This window comes from Gallus gallus, chromosome 4, assembly GCF_016699485.2.
Source record: "Gallus gallus isolate bGalGal1 chromosome 4, bGalGal1.mat.broiler.GRCg7b, whole genome shotgun sequence".
Classification (NCBI taxonomy): Eukaryota; Metazoa; Chordata; class Aves; order Galliformes; family Phasianidae; genus Gallus; species Gallus gallus.
The window spans coordinates 85,237,903-85,252,021 of NC_052535.1; the positions used below are offsets into that span (position 1 = coordinate 85,237,903).

At 50.0% G+C, this 14,119-nt stretch overlaps 2 protein-coding genes across 9 annotated transcripts; both read right to left on the reverse strand.

Moving 5' to 3' along the window:
• Positions 1–981: 981 nt before the first annotated feature.
• LOC121106511 (T-cell surface glycoprotein CD8 alpha chain-like) lies at positions 982–3,788 on the reverse strand. Of its 4 annotated transcripts, none has more exons than XM_040700361.2 (5): positions 3,702–3,788; positions 2,756–3,124; positions 2,061–2,171; positions 1,787–1,903; positions 1,305–1,396 (listed from the first exon to the last, which is right to left on the reverse strand). In XM_040700361.2, exons 1-5 carry the CDS (start codon positions 3,748–3,750, stop codon positions 1,344–1,346), a joined length of 699 nt encoding a protein of 232 aa, XP_040556295.1. In that variant the 5' UTR covers positions 3,751–3,788; the 3' UTR covers positions 1,305–1,343. The 4 variants fall into 4 exon arrangements, with proteins under 4 accessions (XP_040556292.1, XP_040556295.1, XP_040556294.1 ...); XM_040700360.2 differs by having other exon boundaries at positions 2,756–3,236; XM_040700358.2 differs by having other exon boundaries at positions 982–1,322; positions 2,756–3,788.
• Positions 3,789–9,351: 5,563 nt separating this feature from the next.
• On the reverse strand, positions 9,352–13,680 carry LOC121106473 (T-cell surface glycoprotein CD8 alpha chain-like). 5 transcript variants are annotated; one of them, XM_040700369.2, is made up of 6 exons: positions 13,594–13,680; positions 12,758–13,132; positions 11,152–11,244; positions 10,662–10,741; positions 10,385–10,501; positions 9,356–10,221 (listed from the first exon to the last, which is right to left on the reverse strand). In XM_040700369.2, exons 1-5 carry the CDS (start codon positions 13,637–13,639, stop codon positions 10,409–10,411), a joined length of 687 nt encoding a protein of 228 aa, XP_040556303.1. In that variant the 5' UTR covers positions 13,640–13,680; the 3' UTR covers positions 9,356–10,221; positions 10,385–10,408. The 5 variants fall into 5 exon arrangements, with proteins under 5 accessions (XP_040556305.1, XP_040556303.1, XP_040556302.1 ...); XM_040700370.2 differs by having other exon boundaries at positions 9,810–9,826; XM_040700371.2 differs by lacking the exon at positions 10,662–10,741 and having other exon boundaries at positions 9,352–9,826.
• Between the last annotated feature and the right edge of the window lie 439 nt (positions 13,681–14,119).

The following is a 14,119-nucleotide window of genomic DNA, read 5'->3' on the forward strand; positions in this document are numbered from 1 at the left end:
ACAAGGCCACCACCTGCTGTGAAGTCCTCAGGCCCTGGACCCCGAGTCACTGTTCAGAAGGCTGCTTTTCATATTCAGATTGTTATTTGCTGAGTGTGGTTGTGAGGCATCACTACAACAAAGATACCTCCAGGCCCTTCATCTTCTGACATTGCCCTTCATGTCATGTAGAATGCTGGTGACTACACTGTGTCATAGTGGGTGCTTTTGGGGGAATTGCTCCTTTCTGCTGCCTTTGAGAGTCTGTTAATGAATATATGTCTTTAAGACAAGATGAAAGGTTGTTGTCAGTGGAGAGAGAGAGCAGTAAGGGGCTGTTGTGCATCCCTTCCCAGCAGGGACATGCTTCATTGGCTGGAGAGGGACCCAGGTAAGTTTAGCTCTGATGGAGACATCTGTGTGTGATCAGATGAAACCACTCTGCTCCTGAGTCTCCATCTCTCATCTCCGAAGTGACAAATCATCTGGGGCAGGGATCTTCCTTTCCTGGATCCTGTGTTTATATATCTCTTAGCACAAAGCAGTTTCTCCTTTGTGTAGAATCGTAAGAATCTCCATGGTTGGAAACGACCTCCTCCAAGGTCATCTAATCCAACCGTTCCACTATCACCAATATTCCCACAAAACCACATCTCTCAGTACAACATCTAAGCCTTTCTGGAACGCCTCTAGTTTCAGTGAGTACACCACGTCCTTGGGCAGCCTGTTCCCACGCCTGTCCACTTTCTTGGAGAGGAATTATTTTCTGCCATCCAAACTGAATCTTCCCTGGCACAGCCTAAGGCCAATCCTTCTAGTTTAGTAACATCTAAGAACAAGTAAGACTGTCCCAGTGGCAATTATTTTACTCTGAAAAGCTTCGGTGAGATGTCAGTAACGTCAATAATTAATTAAACGAAACTATGCAATGAAAGAGATAGAAGTTACATCCAGCTTGTAAAGAAGACCTGTGAATTGACAGATCAGGGCACCACAACTAAGTTTCGTATATGATTGGTTTATTGGTCATCTTGTGGAAGGCTCAGCTGTCCAGCACAGCACACAGCACTTTTCCACAGCGGCATGGAGCTGCCCGGCTTCTTAAGGTCAGCGCTGTCCCCCGCGGTCTGGGTGTGTCCCAGCAGTGTGGGGCAGGAGCACATGTCAGGCCGCGGGAGGTGTGCAGTGCTGGTGGGCAGCACAGGAGGAGCAGCCAAATGCCCGCGCAGCATCAGGGCAGCTGTGTGTGTTGCTGATGGGATCCGTGCGGTGCTTGAGGAGGACACCTGTGTGCCTTCTGCTGAGCAGCGACGCAGCACTGCTTGCTTACGGTGAGCTTGGTCCTGCACGGGATGGGCTTGTGGTCAGCGCGTGTGACACGTGGCTGTGTTTATTTCAGCGCTGCTGATGCTTCCTGCTGTTAGCATGGGAACATCAGGTCTGTTTAGTAAGGAGGAATCCAAAGTATCAATGAAGGTTTCTGAATTTACTCTTAAATTACAATCATGCATTTGAAATGGTGGTTTGTCAACAATGAAGAACACCAAGTTCTGCCTTAAGGCAGAGTCTGTTAAAGGCACTGTGTCTTTGCTGTACACTGACATAGGGCCTTTCAGGATCGATCTACCTTTATGATACTCACCTCCACTTTGCTTCTCTATCAGTACTGTTGATTGCTTTTAGTGAATTACAATGTTGAGCCAGAGTTATGCAGAAAATGTGGATGTTGTGCAACAATTTCAGTTTCAGTATTAGTGCTGCTTTCTGCAGATCTTAATGCAGCTAATGAATCTTCCCTGGTACTTACTTTGGCAGTGCGTGATGGTGATGGTTATGGCAGTGAGGAGCAGGAGGCAGGCACAAAGCAGGTTAACCCACATGACTGATTTACAGTAGAAATTGGGCATGTTCTCCTTGCTTCTTCCTTCAGGAAGAAAGGAGAGTGAGGAAAGAGGAAAGGTCCAGCAGCAGACATCTCCCTGTGTCTTGAATGGGCTGTAGTCCGAACAGACATTAAGTTTGCCACTTCTGATGAAAGCAGCACTGCTGGCAGAGCCCCTGCCTCCCCACAGCTGGGTTACCTGGATCCGGGCTGTGCCAGGAGATGTTCTTCGTGGTGACCTGACTGCTCTGGGTAGTGGCACTGAGTGAGACTGCTTTGAGTGTGATGCGTGCCGCTGTTGTTGTTGGGACTGGAAGGAGAAATGGATGAATACAGCAAAGTAAAATAAAACCATTTTCTCCCACTCCTCCTAGGACACAGGCAACACAGGGGGAGTTTGTAGGTCCCATTTTGAAAAATGATGCAGCAAAAGACTGCCCAACCATGGAAATAGAAGGCTTACAGTTCCTAAATCCTTGGCAGCACACTTGGAGATCTTTCCTACTACGAACTATGTTTTGGGCAACCTGGGAACTTTTTCTGTCCACAGGCCAACCACCACATGGAATGTGATTTTATTTTTGAGATGCTGCAAGCATTTGGAGGTTGTCAGGAGATTCGAGAATAATGTGAGGTGAGGAAAAGGAGGTGGTGGCTGCAGTCTTTGTAACTCTCATCCCTGAGAAGCTGCGCGACCACCCGTGAGTTTGGGCAGGATCGATACCACGAGCGGAGCTGGTGGGCCGGGAGGGTCTATGAGGAGGAGCAGTGCCTGTGTGATGAGACGGCTTGGGCAAAGAAGCAGGGCCATGGAGAGTGTGGGTGATGGGCTGCACTGAGAAGGCATGGGCAGAGGTGCTGGGTGTAAGCGAGGTGAATGAAGCTGTTGCTGACCTGGGAAGAAGGCGCGTTGTCCAGAGCTGAAGTGCAGCACCTGGTTGCTGTTGGCAGTGCAGAAATAGATCCCCTGGTCCCGTGCCCTGAAGTTCTTCACGACCAGCCGATAGGAGCTGCCTTGCTTTGACCCCTCAAATTGTGAAGATGCTCCCTTGTTCCCTTGGAAAGTGGTTGAGGAAAACTTGGTAATGTACACAATGAAGTGAAGGTTGCCATCCTTATCCAGGCGGATCCAGGAGACCCCATTGTCACTGTTGTTATTCACACACTCCAGCTCCAGCCGCTGTCCCTCTTTGGGGTGCTTCATACTCCTGTTGAGGAACCTGACTGCCATCGCGTACCTGTGTCCCTGGGCACGGGTGCACCCTGTGGGCAGAAGTCGGCTATGTGTGCCCAGGTGCTGCTCAGGAAGAGCTCCCAGGGCCTTTGGGCAGGGCTCTTCCCTGTCAGTGCAGTGCATGGCAGGCAGGCAGCTAGGCTGTGAGGGAGAATGCGGAGGGAGGGCCTTGGCATCCAGCATGCTTGGGTGCTGTGCTGGAGTCCCTGGGACTCAGCATTGAGAGCGCCGGGCTCTCGAGATAGATGCTGCCCTTCAGAGCAGCCCTTCAGCTGCCTTCTCGGGGCTGCTGCCATTTCCCAGCTTCTCTGCCAGTTGATTCCCCTCTGACAACTATTCATGCCCCCTCTCTCCCCTTCCCCTTCCCCTCCAGCAACACCTGTCTGAACAGGTTCTGTTCCTGCTGCGTATTGCGCTGCAATCCCACTGCTCCTGCTTCCCTGTACAGTCATTGAGCAGCCTCAATTCTGTCCTTTTGGTATTCCCCTTCTTTCCCCTTGGTTTCTTTTGCCCTGTTTCTTGGCTGTGGTGCAAGGGGTATGCCTGCAACCCATTGTTCTCCTTCCTCCCGGCACAGGTTCCCAATAAGCGTGCTTCCATACTCACAGAGCCCCAGGCTGAGCAGGAGGAGCAGTGCAGGAGACCCGGCCATCATCCTCAGGTCGGTGCAGCGGAGCGCGGGTGATCTTTCTCACTGAACTTTGGAGGCAGCGTAACTTATAGGAGAGGATGTGATGTCATCAGGACACTCTTCTGTGAAGAGGTGTTGTTCAGAAAAGAATGATTTCTGCAGCACTTCGTTTGTGATCCTGAACATGGTCTCATTTATTGCGATAGCGTCGTTTTTAACGGTGCCTCATCAATTTTGCTGCAGTGTCTTCAGTTGAGATTCAGGCTGACAGTGGTCCTGCCTGAAATCAAATCAGCTGCCCCAAACTGCAGTCTCACAGCCATTTCGGGCACTCTCATCATGTCCACATTTGCAGATAACAAGAATAAGTCTCGTGTCATTGATATGGACTGCAGGCTGTGTTTTATGCTGGAGGTTTTATTTTAGTATATTTTTGATCTATTTTCAGATTGATCCATGTGCACTTGTCATGTCAGGGTTCATGCGTTGCTGAGATGTAGCTGAGTGCTTCAGCTCAGCTGTTCTCCACATTTCTTCTTTATACTCTCTGTGCAGAAACCGCTGTGTGCAAAGCAGGAGGTCTGTGCTGTGGTAGCCATCCCTGCAGCCCCATGTCCTAGACTCATGCAGACTTATTTGGTTAGTTTAAGTTCTTATCTTTTTGTTCTACAACCACAGGGACTTCCGCCCTGCCAAAAATAACCCTTATATGCTGCAACAGTGAGGGCCCTTGCTGCTGCCTCCAGGTGACCACTCACCCGTTGGTAAGTGCTAAGCTTCCTGCAGCTTTGCACATACAGTAACGACAGTTTCCCTGGGCTGGTGTTCTTTGTCTTCTGTTGTTATTTGCTGGCTCTGCTGTTGATTGTGATGTGTTGTTGTATTCCTCTTTTGCAAATGTGCCCCCTGTTCCTAAGTGCCCGAAAGCAGGCACCGCTGTCTGATGGAAGTGCTGTTTTGTGAGGAAATGGGCCCAAACTGTGTGGTTACCCTGGGCTCATTTGATTGGGCCTGAATGCAGTTTGGTGAGTAAGGAAAGCCAGTGGGAAACCTGGAATGGCGTAACTAAGGTCAGCCAAGGTTAAACTGCGATGTCTGACATCCACTTATCATGCTGAGTCCTCACCTGCTGAGCAGCAACCATCAGCATCACTGTTAGTGCCCCTGAGAGAGTTGGGAAAGAGAGATGAGCTTTCAGGTGTAGAGGTTCTTCTTGCCCTTAAAAACAGGGCATCGTGGTTTACTATTAGTAAAGGCTGTGTTGAAATTGGTCAGTATTTAATTAATTTTCATCAAACAATGAATGAATGTGATATGGCTGTGGAGAGCATAGACCAAATCATGTGGGGAAAAGGAAGTCTGACAGGTTTTGGAATGGGCTCAGGAGGACGTGAGTTTGAGATGAATGATCTCAGTGCTTGCTGTGTTGATTTCATTTGGAAAAGCTGGGAGAGATTTCCCTCCATGGATCCCTGGTCAGACAGACAATTATATGTCAATATAGTTGGGAGTTGATTTCTTTTATCTTGAAGCAATAATGATGTTGGTTGTAGCTTGTTCAGTCCCTCTGCCCCTACGAAAACTGTGCGTGAAGCCAAAGATCACATTGTGAGCATTAAAAATTTGAAGTGTTTCATTGGGAAGGCCTCAGGAGTGAGAGGTAGGTTGGGGTCTGAGAGCTGAGTTTTGGGTGTGATTGATGGGTAGGCAGAGAAGGATCAGCTAAATGCCCGCGCTCCATCAGGGCAGCTGTGTGTGTTGCTGATGGGATCCATGTGGTGCTTGAGGAGGATGCCTGTGTGCCTTCTGCTGAGCAGCGATGCAGCACTGCTTGCTTACAGTGAGCTTGGTCCTGCAAGTGACAACGGAGTGTGAGACATGGTTGGTTTTGATCACTCATCTCCTTTGTGCGTTTCTAAGATGTGATCTCTTTGGTAAGGGGAAACTGAGAGCTGAGTGAGTTTCAGAATTTCCTCTCCAATTGCAAGCTTTGTTTCAACAGGAGGGGGGAAAAGAGAAATGCTGGCACTCAAACATACCTTTGCACTGGCTACTTTCTGAGATAAAATTAAATACATGAAATTGTGCCCACACCTGTTGCCTTCCCAGAGGTATAGCCTAAAAGCTTTCAGCATAGTAGCCTCTGAATATGTGTAATTAAGGAGGTAGTTTGGCTATAGTTCAAGCTGCTGCTGTAAGTGTTGGCATTTGGACACTTGCAAGACCCATAGTGAGGCATGTTTCTCCTGTTATTTCACAGTGCTTTGGGTTCTGCTTCTTCCAACTCTAATATACAGATTTCAGGATGTTAGAGGCCATGCAAATTGTTGGAATAAGTTTTCACTGTTTATATTCAATTCTCTGAAATTGTAGAATTTGATAAATACTTCTGATGTTGAAACTGGAGATGGGGAAAATATGGATAGGAATTTCAAGCAGAAGACCTTTTGCTTTCCCCGTGTTCTGGATACGCAGTGGCTGTGTGAGGGCAACAGGCAGAGAGCCCAATCCCCTGGAGGAGCGGGCTGTGCTCTGTGGTGTGAGGCTTCAGGAGCCTTTGCAGGGTGTCGGGGTGCGACTTACTTTGGCAGTGCGTGATGGTGATGCTTTTTCTGCTAGGACAACCCCTGTCTCCCCAGTGTTGAGTTATCTGGATACAGGCTTTGTTGTGTGGTGTCCTTCTTGGTGACCTGGTGGATCTGGGTGGTGGCAGTGGGTGTGGTGGGTGCTGCTGATGTGACTGGAAGGGGAAATGGATGAATACAGAGAGAGAACATTAGAGCATTCACCCAGCCTAGCCCAGAGATGGACAGGACAGGGAGGACTTCATAGAGCCTGTTTTGAAGTGTGATGCTCTGACACACTACCAGCCATGGAAAAGGAGGAAGTGAGTTCCTAGTTTCTTATCAGCACCCTTGGAATGCATGAGCTTTTTGTAATCAGACTTAGGAAACTTGTCCAGAGAAATCAGGGATTATTTTATTTTTCTTTTGAGATACTTTGAGAAGAAGGAAGCAGCTGCATACTTTGTAACTCTTATCCCTGAGAGGTGCTGAGGGAAGGGGAGGGAAGGGGAACCACCTCCGTGTTTGGGCAGGGCCGGTACCACGAGCAGAGCTGATGGGCAGGGAGGGTCTATGAGGAGGAGCAGTGCCTGTGTGATGAGATGGCTTGGGCAAAGAAGCAGGGCCATGGGGAGTGTGGGCGATGGGCCAGATTGAAAAGGCACGGGCAGAGGTGCTGGGTGTGAGCAAGGTGGGTGAAGCTGTTGCTGACCTGGGAAGAAAGCGGGTTGTCCCGAGCTGAAGTGCAGCACCTGGTTAATGTACTTGACGCTGAAGTAGGTTTCCTCATCTTCTGCCCTGAAGTTCTTCACCACCATCCGATAGGAGCTGCCTTGCTTTGACCCCTCAAATTGTGAAGATGCTCCCTTGTTCCCAGGGAAAGTGGTCCGGGAAAACATGGAAATGTAGACAATGAAGTGAAGCTTCCCATCCTTGTCCTGTTGGATGCAGGAGACACCACTGTTACGAATTTAATTCAGGCACTCGAGCTCTAGCTGCTGCCCTTCCTAGAGGTGCTTCATATTCCTGTTGAGGAACCTGGCCTCCATCGTGTTCCCCTGTCCCTGGGCACCAGTGCAGCCTGTGGGCAGAAGTTGGCCATGTGTGCTGAGGGGCTGCTGGTGATGAGCTGCCTGGGCCTTTGGACAGGGCTCTTCCCCAAAGGTGTGCAGCGATGTGTGGCAGGCAGCTGGGCTGTGAGGGTGAATGCGGAGGGAGGCCCAAGACATCCAGCATGCTTTGCTTTGCTGGAGTCCCTGGGGACTCAGTGCTTAGAGCGCTGGGCTCTCGAGTTGGATGCTGCCCTTCAGAGCAGCCCTTCAGCTGCCTTCTCGGGGCTGCTGCCATTTCCCAGCTTCTTTGCCATGTGATTCCCCACTAACAGCTGCCTCACGCCCCCTCTCTCCATTGCTCCATCCCCTCCAGCAACACCTGTCTGAACAGGCTCTGTTCCTGCTGCGTATTGCGCTACAGTCCTTCCATTCCTGCTTCCCTACACAGTCACCGAGCAGTCTCAATTCTGTCCTTTTGGTATTCCCCTTCTTTCCCTTTGGTTTCTTTTGCCCAGTTTCTTGGCTGTGGTGCAAGGGGAATGCCTTCATCCACTGTTCTCCTTCCTCCCGGCACAGGTTCCCAATATGCGCGCTTCCATACTCACAGAGCCCCAGGCTGAGCAGGAGGAGCAGTGCAGGAGACCCGGCCATCATCCTCGGGGCGGTGCAGCGGAGCGCGGCTGATCTTTCTCACTGAACTTTGGAGGCAGCTTAACTTATAGGAGAGGATGTGATGTCATCTGGACCCTCTTCTGTGAAGAGGTGTTCTTCAAAAGAGAATGATTTCTGCGGCACTTCATTTGTGATTCAGAACTTGGACTCATTTATCATGATAGCATCATTTTTAATGGTGCCTCAGCGATTTTGCTGCTGCAGTGTCTTCAGCTGAGATTCAGACTGACAATGTTCATCCTTGAAATCAAATCAGCTGCCACAAACTACAGTCTCACAGCCATTTGGGGCACTATCATCATGTCTGCACTTGCACGTCCCGTGCCATTGAGATGGGCTGCAAGTTGTGTTTTATGCAGGAGGTTTTATTTTAGTATATTTTTGATCTATTTTCAGATTGATTCATGTGCGCTTGTCATCTCAGGGTCCATGCATTGCTGAGACGTACCTGAGTGCTCAGCTCAGCTCAGCTGTTCTCCACATTTCTTCTTTATACTTTCTCTGCAGAAACCGCTGTGTGCAAGGCAGGAGGTCTGTGCTGTGGTAGCCATCAGTACACCCTCATGTCCCAGACTCATGCAGACTTATTTTTCTTGAGTTTAAATTCTTGTCCTTTTGTTCTACAACCACAGGGACTTCCGCCCTGCCTTAAGTAACCCTCATATGCCGTAACACTGGGGGCCCTTGCTGCTGCCTCCAGGTGACCACTCACACATTGGTAAGTGCTGGGCTTCCTGCAGCTTTGCACATACAGTAACGACAGTTTCCCTGGGCTGGTGTTGTTTGTGTCTTCTGTTGTTATTTGCTGGCTCTGCTGTTGATTGTGATGTGTTGTTGTATTCCTCTTTTGCCAATGTGCCCCCTGATCCTGGGTGCCCGAAAGCAGGCACCGCTGTCTGATGGAAGTGCTGTTTTGTGAGGAAATGGGCCCAAACTGTGTGGTTATCCCTGGGCTCATTTAATTGGGCCTCAGTCATTTTGGGCTGTAAAGAAAAGCCAGTGTGGAGCCTTCTGGAGTGAAGTAACTACGGTCAGCCAAGGTTAAACTGTGATGTCTGGCATCCGCTTATAATGCTGAGTCCTCACCTGCCGAGCAGCAACCATCAGCATCCCTGTTAGTGCCCCTGAGAGAGTTGGGAAAGAGAGATGAGCTTTCAGGTGTAGAGGTTCTTCTTGCCCTTAAAAACAGGGCATCATGGTTTATTATTAGTAAAGGCTGTGTTGAAATTGGTCTGTATTTAATTAATTTTCATCAATGAATGAATGAATGAGATATGGCTGTGGAGAGCATAGACCAAATCATGTGGGGAAAATGGAGTCTGCCAGGTTTTGGAATGGGCTCAGGAGGACGTGAGTTTGAGATGAATGATCTCAGTGCTTGCTGTGTTGATTTCATTTGGAAAAGCTGGGAGAGACTTCCCACCATGGATCCCTGGCCAGACAGACAATTATATGTCAATATAGTTGGGAGTGGGTTTCTTTTATTTTGAAGCGATCGTGGTGTTGGTTGTAGCATGTTCGGTCCCTCTGTCCCCATGATAACTTTGAGTGAAAGCATAGGACACACTGTGAGCGTTAAGAATTAGAAGTGTTTAATTGGGAAGACTTCAGAAGTGAGATGTGGGTTGGGGTCTGAGAGCAGAGTTTTGGGTGTGATTGATGAATGGGCAGAGAAGGATCAGCCAAATGCCCGCGCTCCATCAGGGCAGCTATGTGTGTTGCTGATGGGATCAGTGCGGTGCTTGAGGAGGATGCCTGTGTGCCTTCTGCTGAGCAGCGATGCAGCGCTGCTTGCTTACGGTGAGCTTGGTCCTGCAAGTGACGGTGGAGTGTGAGACGTGGTTGGATTTGATCATCCATCTCTTTTGCGCATTTCTAAGATGTGATCTCTTTGGTAAGGCGATACTGAAAGCTGAGTGAAAGTTTCAGAATTTCCTCTCCAATCGTAAGCTTTGTTTCAACAGGAGGTGGGAGGTAGTTTGGCTGTAGCTCAAGCTGCTGCTGCGAGTGTTGGCATTTGGACACTTGCAAGACCCGTACTAAAGCATGTTTCTCCTGTTATTACACAGTGCTTTGGGTTCTGCTTCTTCCATCCCTGATTTATGTATTTCGGGATGGTAGAGGCAATACAGTCTGATGGAATGAAGTTTCTAAGTTTTCAGTTATTGTCTGAGAGTGCAGAATAGATTGAGAAATATTGATCCAACCTAGAAATGAGGAACGTATGGGAAATTGTTTTAAGAGCGGTCCTTTAGCATTCCCTGCGTCCTGGAGGGCAATAAGCAGAGAGCCCATTGCCCTGGAGTAGCAGGCTGTGCTCTGTGGTGTGAGGCTCCAGGAACCTCTGCAGGGTGTCAGGGTGGGACTTACTTTGGCAGTGCGTGATGGTGATGGTTATGGCAGTGAGGAGCAGGAGGCAGGCACCAGCCAGGTTAACCCGCATGACCACATCATAGCAGAAATGCAGTGTATTCTTGCTGTTTGTTCCTACAGGATGAAAGGAGAGAGGGGAAAGAGGAAAGGCACAGCGGCAGGAGACATCTGCCTGCATCCTGAAATGCCTGTAGCCAGCACGGACATTAAGTTTGCCACTTCTGATCAAAGCAGCACTGCTGGCAGAGCCCCTGTCTCGCCACAGCTGGGTTACCTGCATCTCGGCCCTGCTGTGAGCTGTTCTTTGTGGTGACCTGGCTGCTCCGTGTGAATCACTGAGTGTGATGTGCTCTGCTGTTGTTGTGAGTGGATGGAAAAATGGTTTAAGGCAGTGAGATACATCAAAATAGCCTTCTCCCACTCCTGCCAGGATATATATAAGCCTGTGGCCAGCATAGGGGGGGCTCTGTAGGGCCCATTTTGTACTTTGATACCCTGACACTGATATGAGATCATCTTGCACAGCTGAGGTGCCCAGCCATGAAACCTGCGGGCTGTGGGCTCAGAATTTCTATCTAGCATCCTCAGAAATTCTGAGCTCTTTAGGTGGTTTCACCCCTCATTGGCACGTCCCTGAGAAAGATGAACATTATCTCTTGTCCTCACATCCCAAAATGCCTGCAGTCAGCACGGCCCTTAATTCATGCTGTTCCAGGCAGAGCAGCACTGCTGGCAGAGCCCCAGCCTCCCCGCAGCTGAGTTACCTGCATCTGGACTCTGTTGTGAATTGTCCTTCTTGGTGACCTGGCTGCTGGGGGTGGTGGTTGCAAGTGTGGTGGGTGCCGCTTTAGTTGTGACTGGAAAGGAGAAATAAGTGAATACAGAGAGGTACAACAGAAGAGCGTCCTTGTTTCTGTGCCAGGATGTAGCCAGCAGAGGAAGAACTATTATAGAGTCTGTTTTGAACAGCGATGCTTTCAGGTGCTGCCCAGCCCTGGAAACAGAAGGATTTGGGCTCCTAATTTCTTATCAGCCCCATCAGTATGTGTGAGCTCTTTGTTATCACTGTTATAAAACACGTCCTGAGAGCCAAGGGGATTTCTGAGTTTCTTTTTGAGGTGCTGTAAGCATATGGGGGCTGTCAGAATGTAGAGGTCCATGTGAGGTGAGGAAGGCTGGGGTGGCTGCGGACTTTGTAACTGTCATCCCTGAGAGGTGCTGATGGGATGGGGAGGTGCTGCTGGGCTGCATGACCTCCTGTGTGTTTGGGCAGGACCAGTACCACAACTGAAGGGGTTGAGCAGAGAGCCTCTCTGAGGAGGAGCAGTGCCTGTGTGATGAGACAGCTTGGGCAAAGAAGCAGGGCCATGGGGAGTGTGGGCGATGGGCCGCCTTTCCCCCACAATATTCTTATGTAGGAGCTGGCTGCCCATGGTGTGTATGGGTGTATGCTCTGCTGGGTGAAACACTGGCTCAATGGCTGGGCCCAAAGGGTTGTGGACCGTGGAGTTAAATCCAGTTGGCAGCCGGTGCCAAGCAGTGTCCCCCAGGGCTCGGTACTGGGGACTCTTCTATTTGACATCATTATTAATGATCTTGATGAGGGGATTGAGTGTACCCTCAGTAAGTTAGCCGACGACACCATGTTGAGAGGGAGTGTTGATCTGCCTGAAGGAAGAGGGGCACTACAAAGGGACCTGGATAGGCTGGATGAATGGGCCAAGGCAAAATGTATGAGTTTCAATAGGACCTAGTGTCTGGTCCTGCATTTTGATCACAACCACCCCAGACAACCCTATAGGCTTAGGGAGGAATGGCTAGGAAGCTGCCTTATGGAAAGGGACCTTGGTGTACTGATGGACAGTCAGCTGAATATGAGCCAGCAGTGTGCCCAGGTGGCCAAGAAGGCCAGTGGCATCCTGGCTTGTATGAGGAATTGTGTGGTGAACAGAACTAGGGAAGTAACCCTGTGCCCATACTTGGCAGTGGTAAGGCCTCACCTTGAGTACTGCAGGTACTGTGCTGAAGTGCTGTGCTGAAGTTCCCTCACTGTGCTGTGCTGAATTTCCCTCACTAACAACTTCTAATTGTCCCCTCTCTCCCCTTCCCCATCTCCTCCAGCAACACCTGTCTTCACAGGCTCTGTTCCTGCTGTGTACTGTACCGCAGTCCCACCGCTCCTGTTGCCCTGCAGTCACTGAGCAGCCCTGAATTCCATCCTTTGCGTTTGCCCTTTCTTTCCCCACGGTTTACTTTGCCCAGTTTTTTGGACGTGGTGCAAGGGAAATGCCTTCAGCCATTGTCCTCCTTCCTCCGGGCACAGGTGCCCCATAAACCCTCATCCATACTCACAGAACCCCAGCTGCTCACCTGGGAAGAAAGTGGGTTGTCCAGAGCTGAAGTGCAGCACCTGGTTGGTGTAGCTGATGCAGAAATAGGTCCCCTCATCCTGGGTTGTGAAGTTCTTTACCACCAGCAGATTGGTGTTGCCTCTCCACCATGTATCAAACTGTGAAGATGTTCCCTTACTCCCATAGAATGCCATCCCCTGGACGGAAACAGGGGTACTGGAGACGAGAAAGTGGATGTTCCCAAACTTATCTAGACGTATCCAGAAGATAGGTTTATCCCTGTCATAAGGTGGGCACTCCAGCTCCAGTTGCTGTCCCTCCTGGGGATGCTTCATATTCCTGTTGAGGAACCTGTCCGCCACTGCATCCGTCTGTCCCTGAGCATCGGTGCAGCCTGTGGGCAGAAGATGTCCATGTGCACTCAGGTGCTGCTCGTGAAGAGCTCCCAGGGCCTTTGGGCAGGGCTCTTCCCTGCCGGTGCAGTGCGGTGCGTGGCACCTGAGTTGAGGGTGAATGCGGAGGGAGGGCCTCGGCGTCCAGCACACTTGGGTGCTGTGCTGGAGTCCCTGGGGACTCAGCATTGAGAATGCCAGGCTCGCGAGATGGATGCTGCCCTTCAGAGTAGCCCTCCAGCTGCCTTCTCAGGGCTACGGCCATTTCCCAGCTTCTTTGCCAGGTGATTCACCACTAACAACTGTCTCATGCCCCCTCTCTCCCCTTCCCCTTCCCCTCCAACAACACTTGTCTGAACAGGCTCTGTTCCTGCTGCGTATCACCCTGCAGTTTCACTGCTCCCGCTTCCCTGCGCAGTCACTGAGCACCCCTGAATTCCATCCTTCCCGCTTCCATACTCACAGAGCCCCAGGCTGAGCAGGAGGAGCAGTGTGGGAGACCCGGGCATTGTCCTTGGGGCGATGCAGCGGAGCGCGAGTGATCTTTGTCACTGAACTTTGGAGGCAGCGTAACTTATAGGAGAGGATGTGATGTCATCAGGACCCTCTTCTGTGAAGAGTCCGTGTTCAGCCTCTGAGGTGAAACAGAGTGAGAAAAGATTTCTGCAACACTTCATTTGTGATGCAGAACTTGGGCTCGTTTATTGTGATAGTGTTGTTTTTAATGATGCCTCATGGATTTTGCTGCTGCAGTATCTTCAGCTGAGATTCAGACTCACAGTGCTCCTTCTAGACATTCGGTGAATCAGCTCGGACTGATGTTTCCCACCCACTTCATGTGCAGATCTGCAGAAAACAATGACAGGACTGGGGCCATGGACATGGACAACATGTTGTATTCCTTAGGAGAGATTGTATTTCACTGTATTTTGTTTTATTCAATGTAAAGTTTGAAGAAGACCTGGAAATGTTGCACAGCATCTGTCCAT

Coding starts and splice junctions, on each gene's coding strand:
- LOC121106511 (XM_040700357.2), bottom strand. CDS start 3,278: ATGCTGGATGCCAAGGCCCTCCCTCCGCATTCTCCCTCACAGCCTAGC. Junction 2,172..2,755: donor ACAACGCGCCTTCTTCCCAG/GTCAGCAACAGC, acceptor TTCTCCTTCCAG/TCCCAACAACAACAGCGGCA. Junction 1,397..1,786: donor CACCATCACGCACTGCCAAA/GTAAGTACCAGG, acceptor CCATGCTAACAG/CAGGAAGCATCAGCAGCGCT.
- LOC121106473 (XM_040700368.2), bottom strand. CDS start 13,639: ATGCCCGGGTCTCCCACACTGCTCCTCCTGCTCAGCCTGGGGCTCT. Junction 10,502..11,151: donor ACAACAGAGTCCAGATGCAG/GTAACTCAGCTG, acceptor TTCATCCTGTAG/GAACAAACAGCAAGAATACA. Junction 10,222..10,384: donor CACCATCACGCACTGCCAAA/GTAAGTCCCACC, acceptor CCTCATTTCTAG/GTTGGATCAATATTTCTCAA.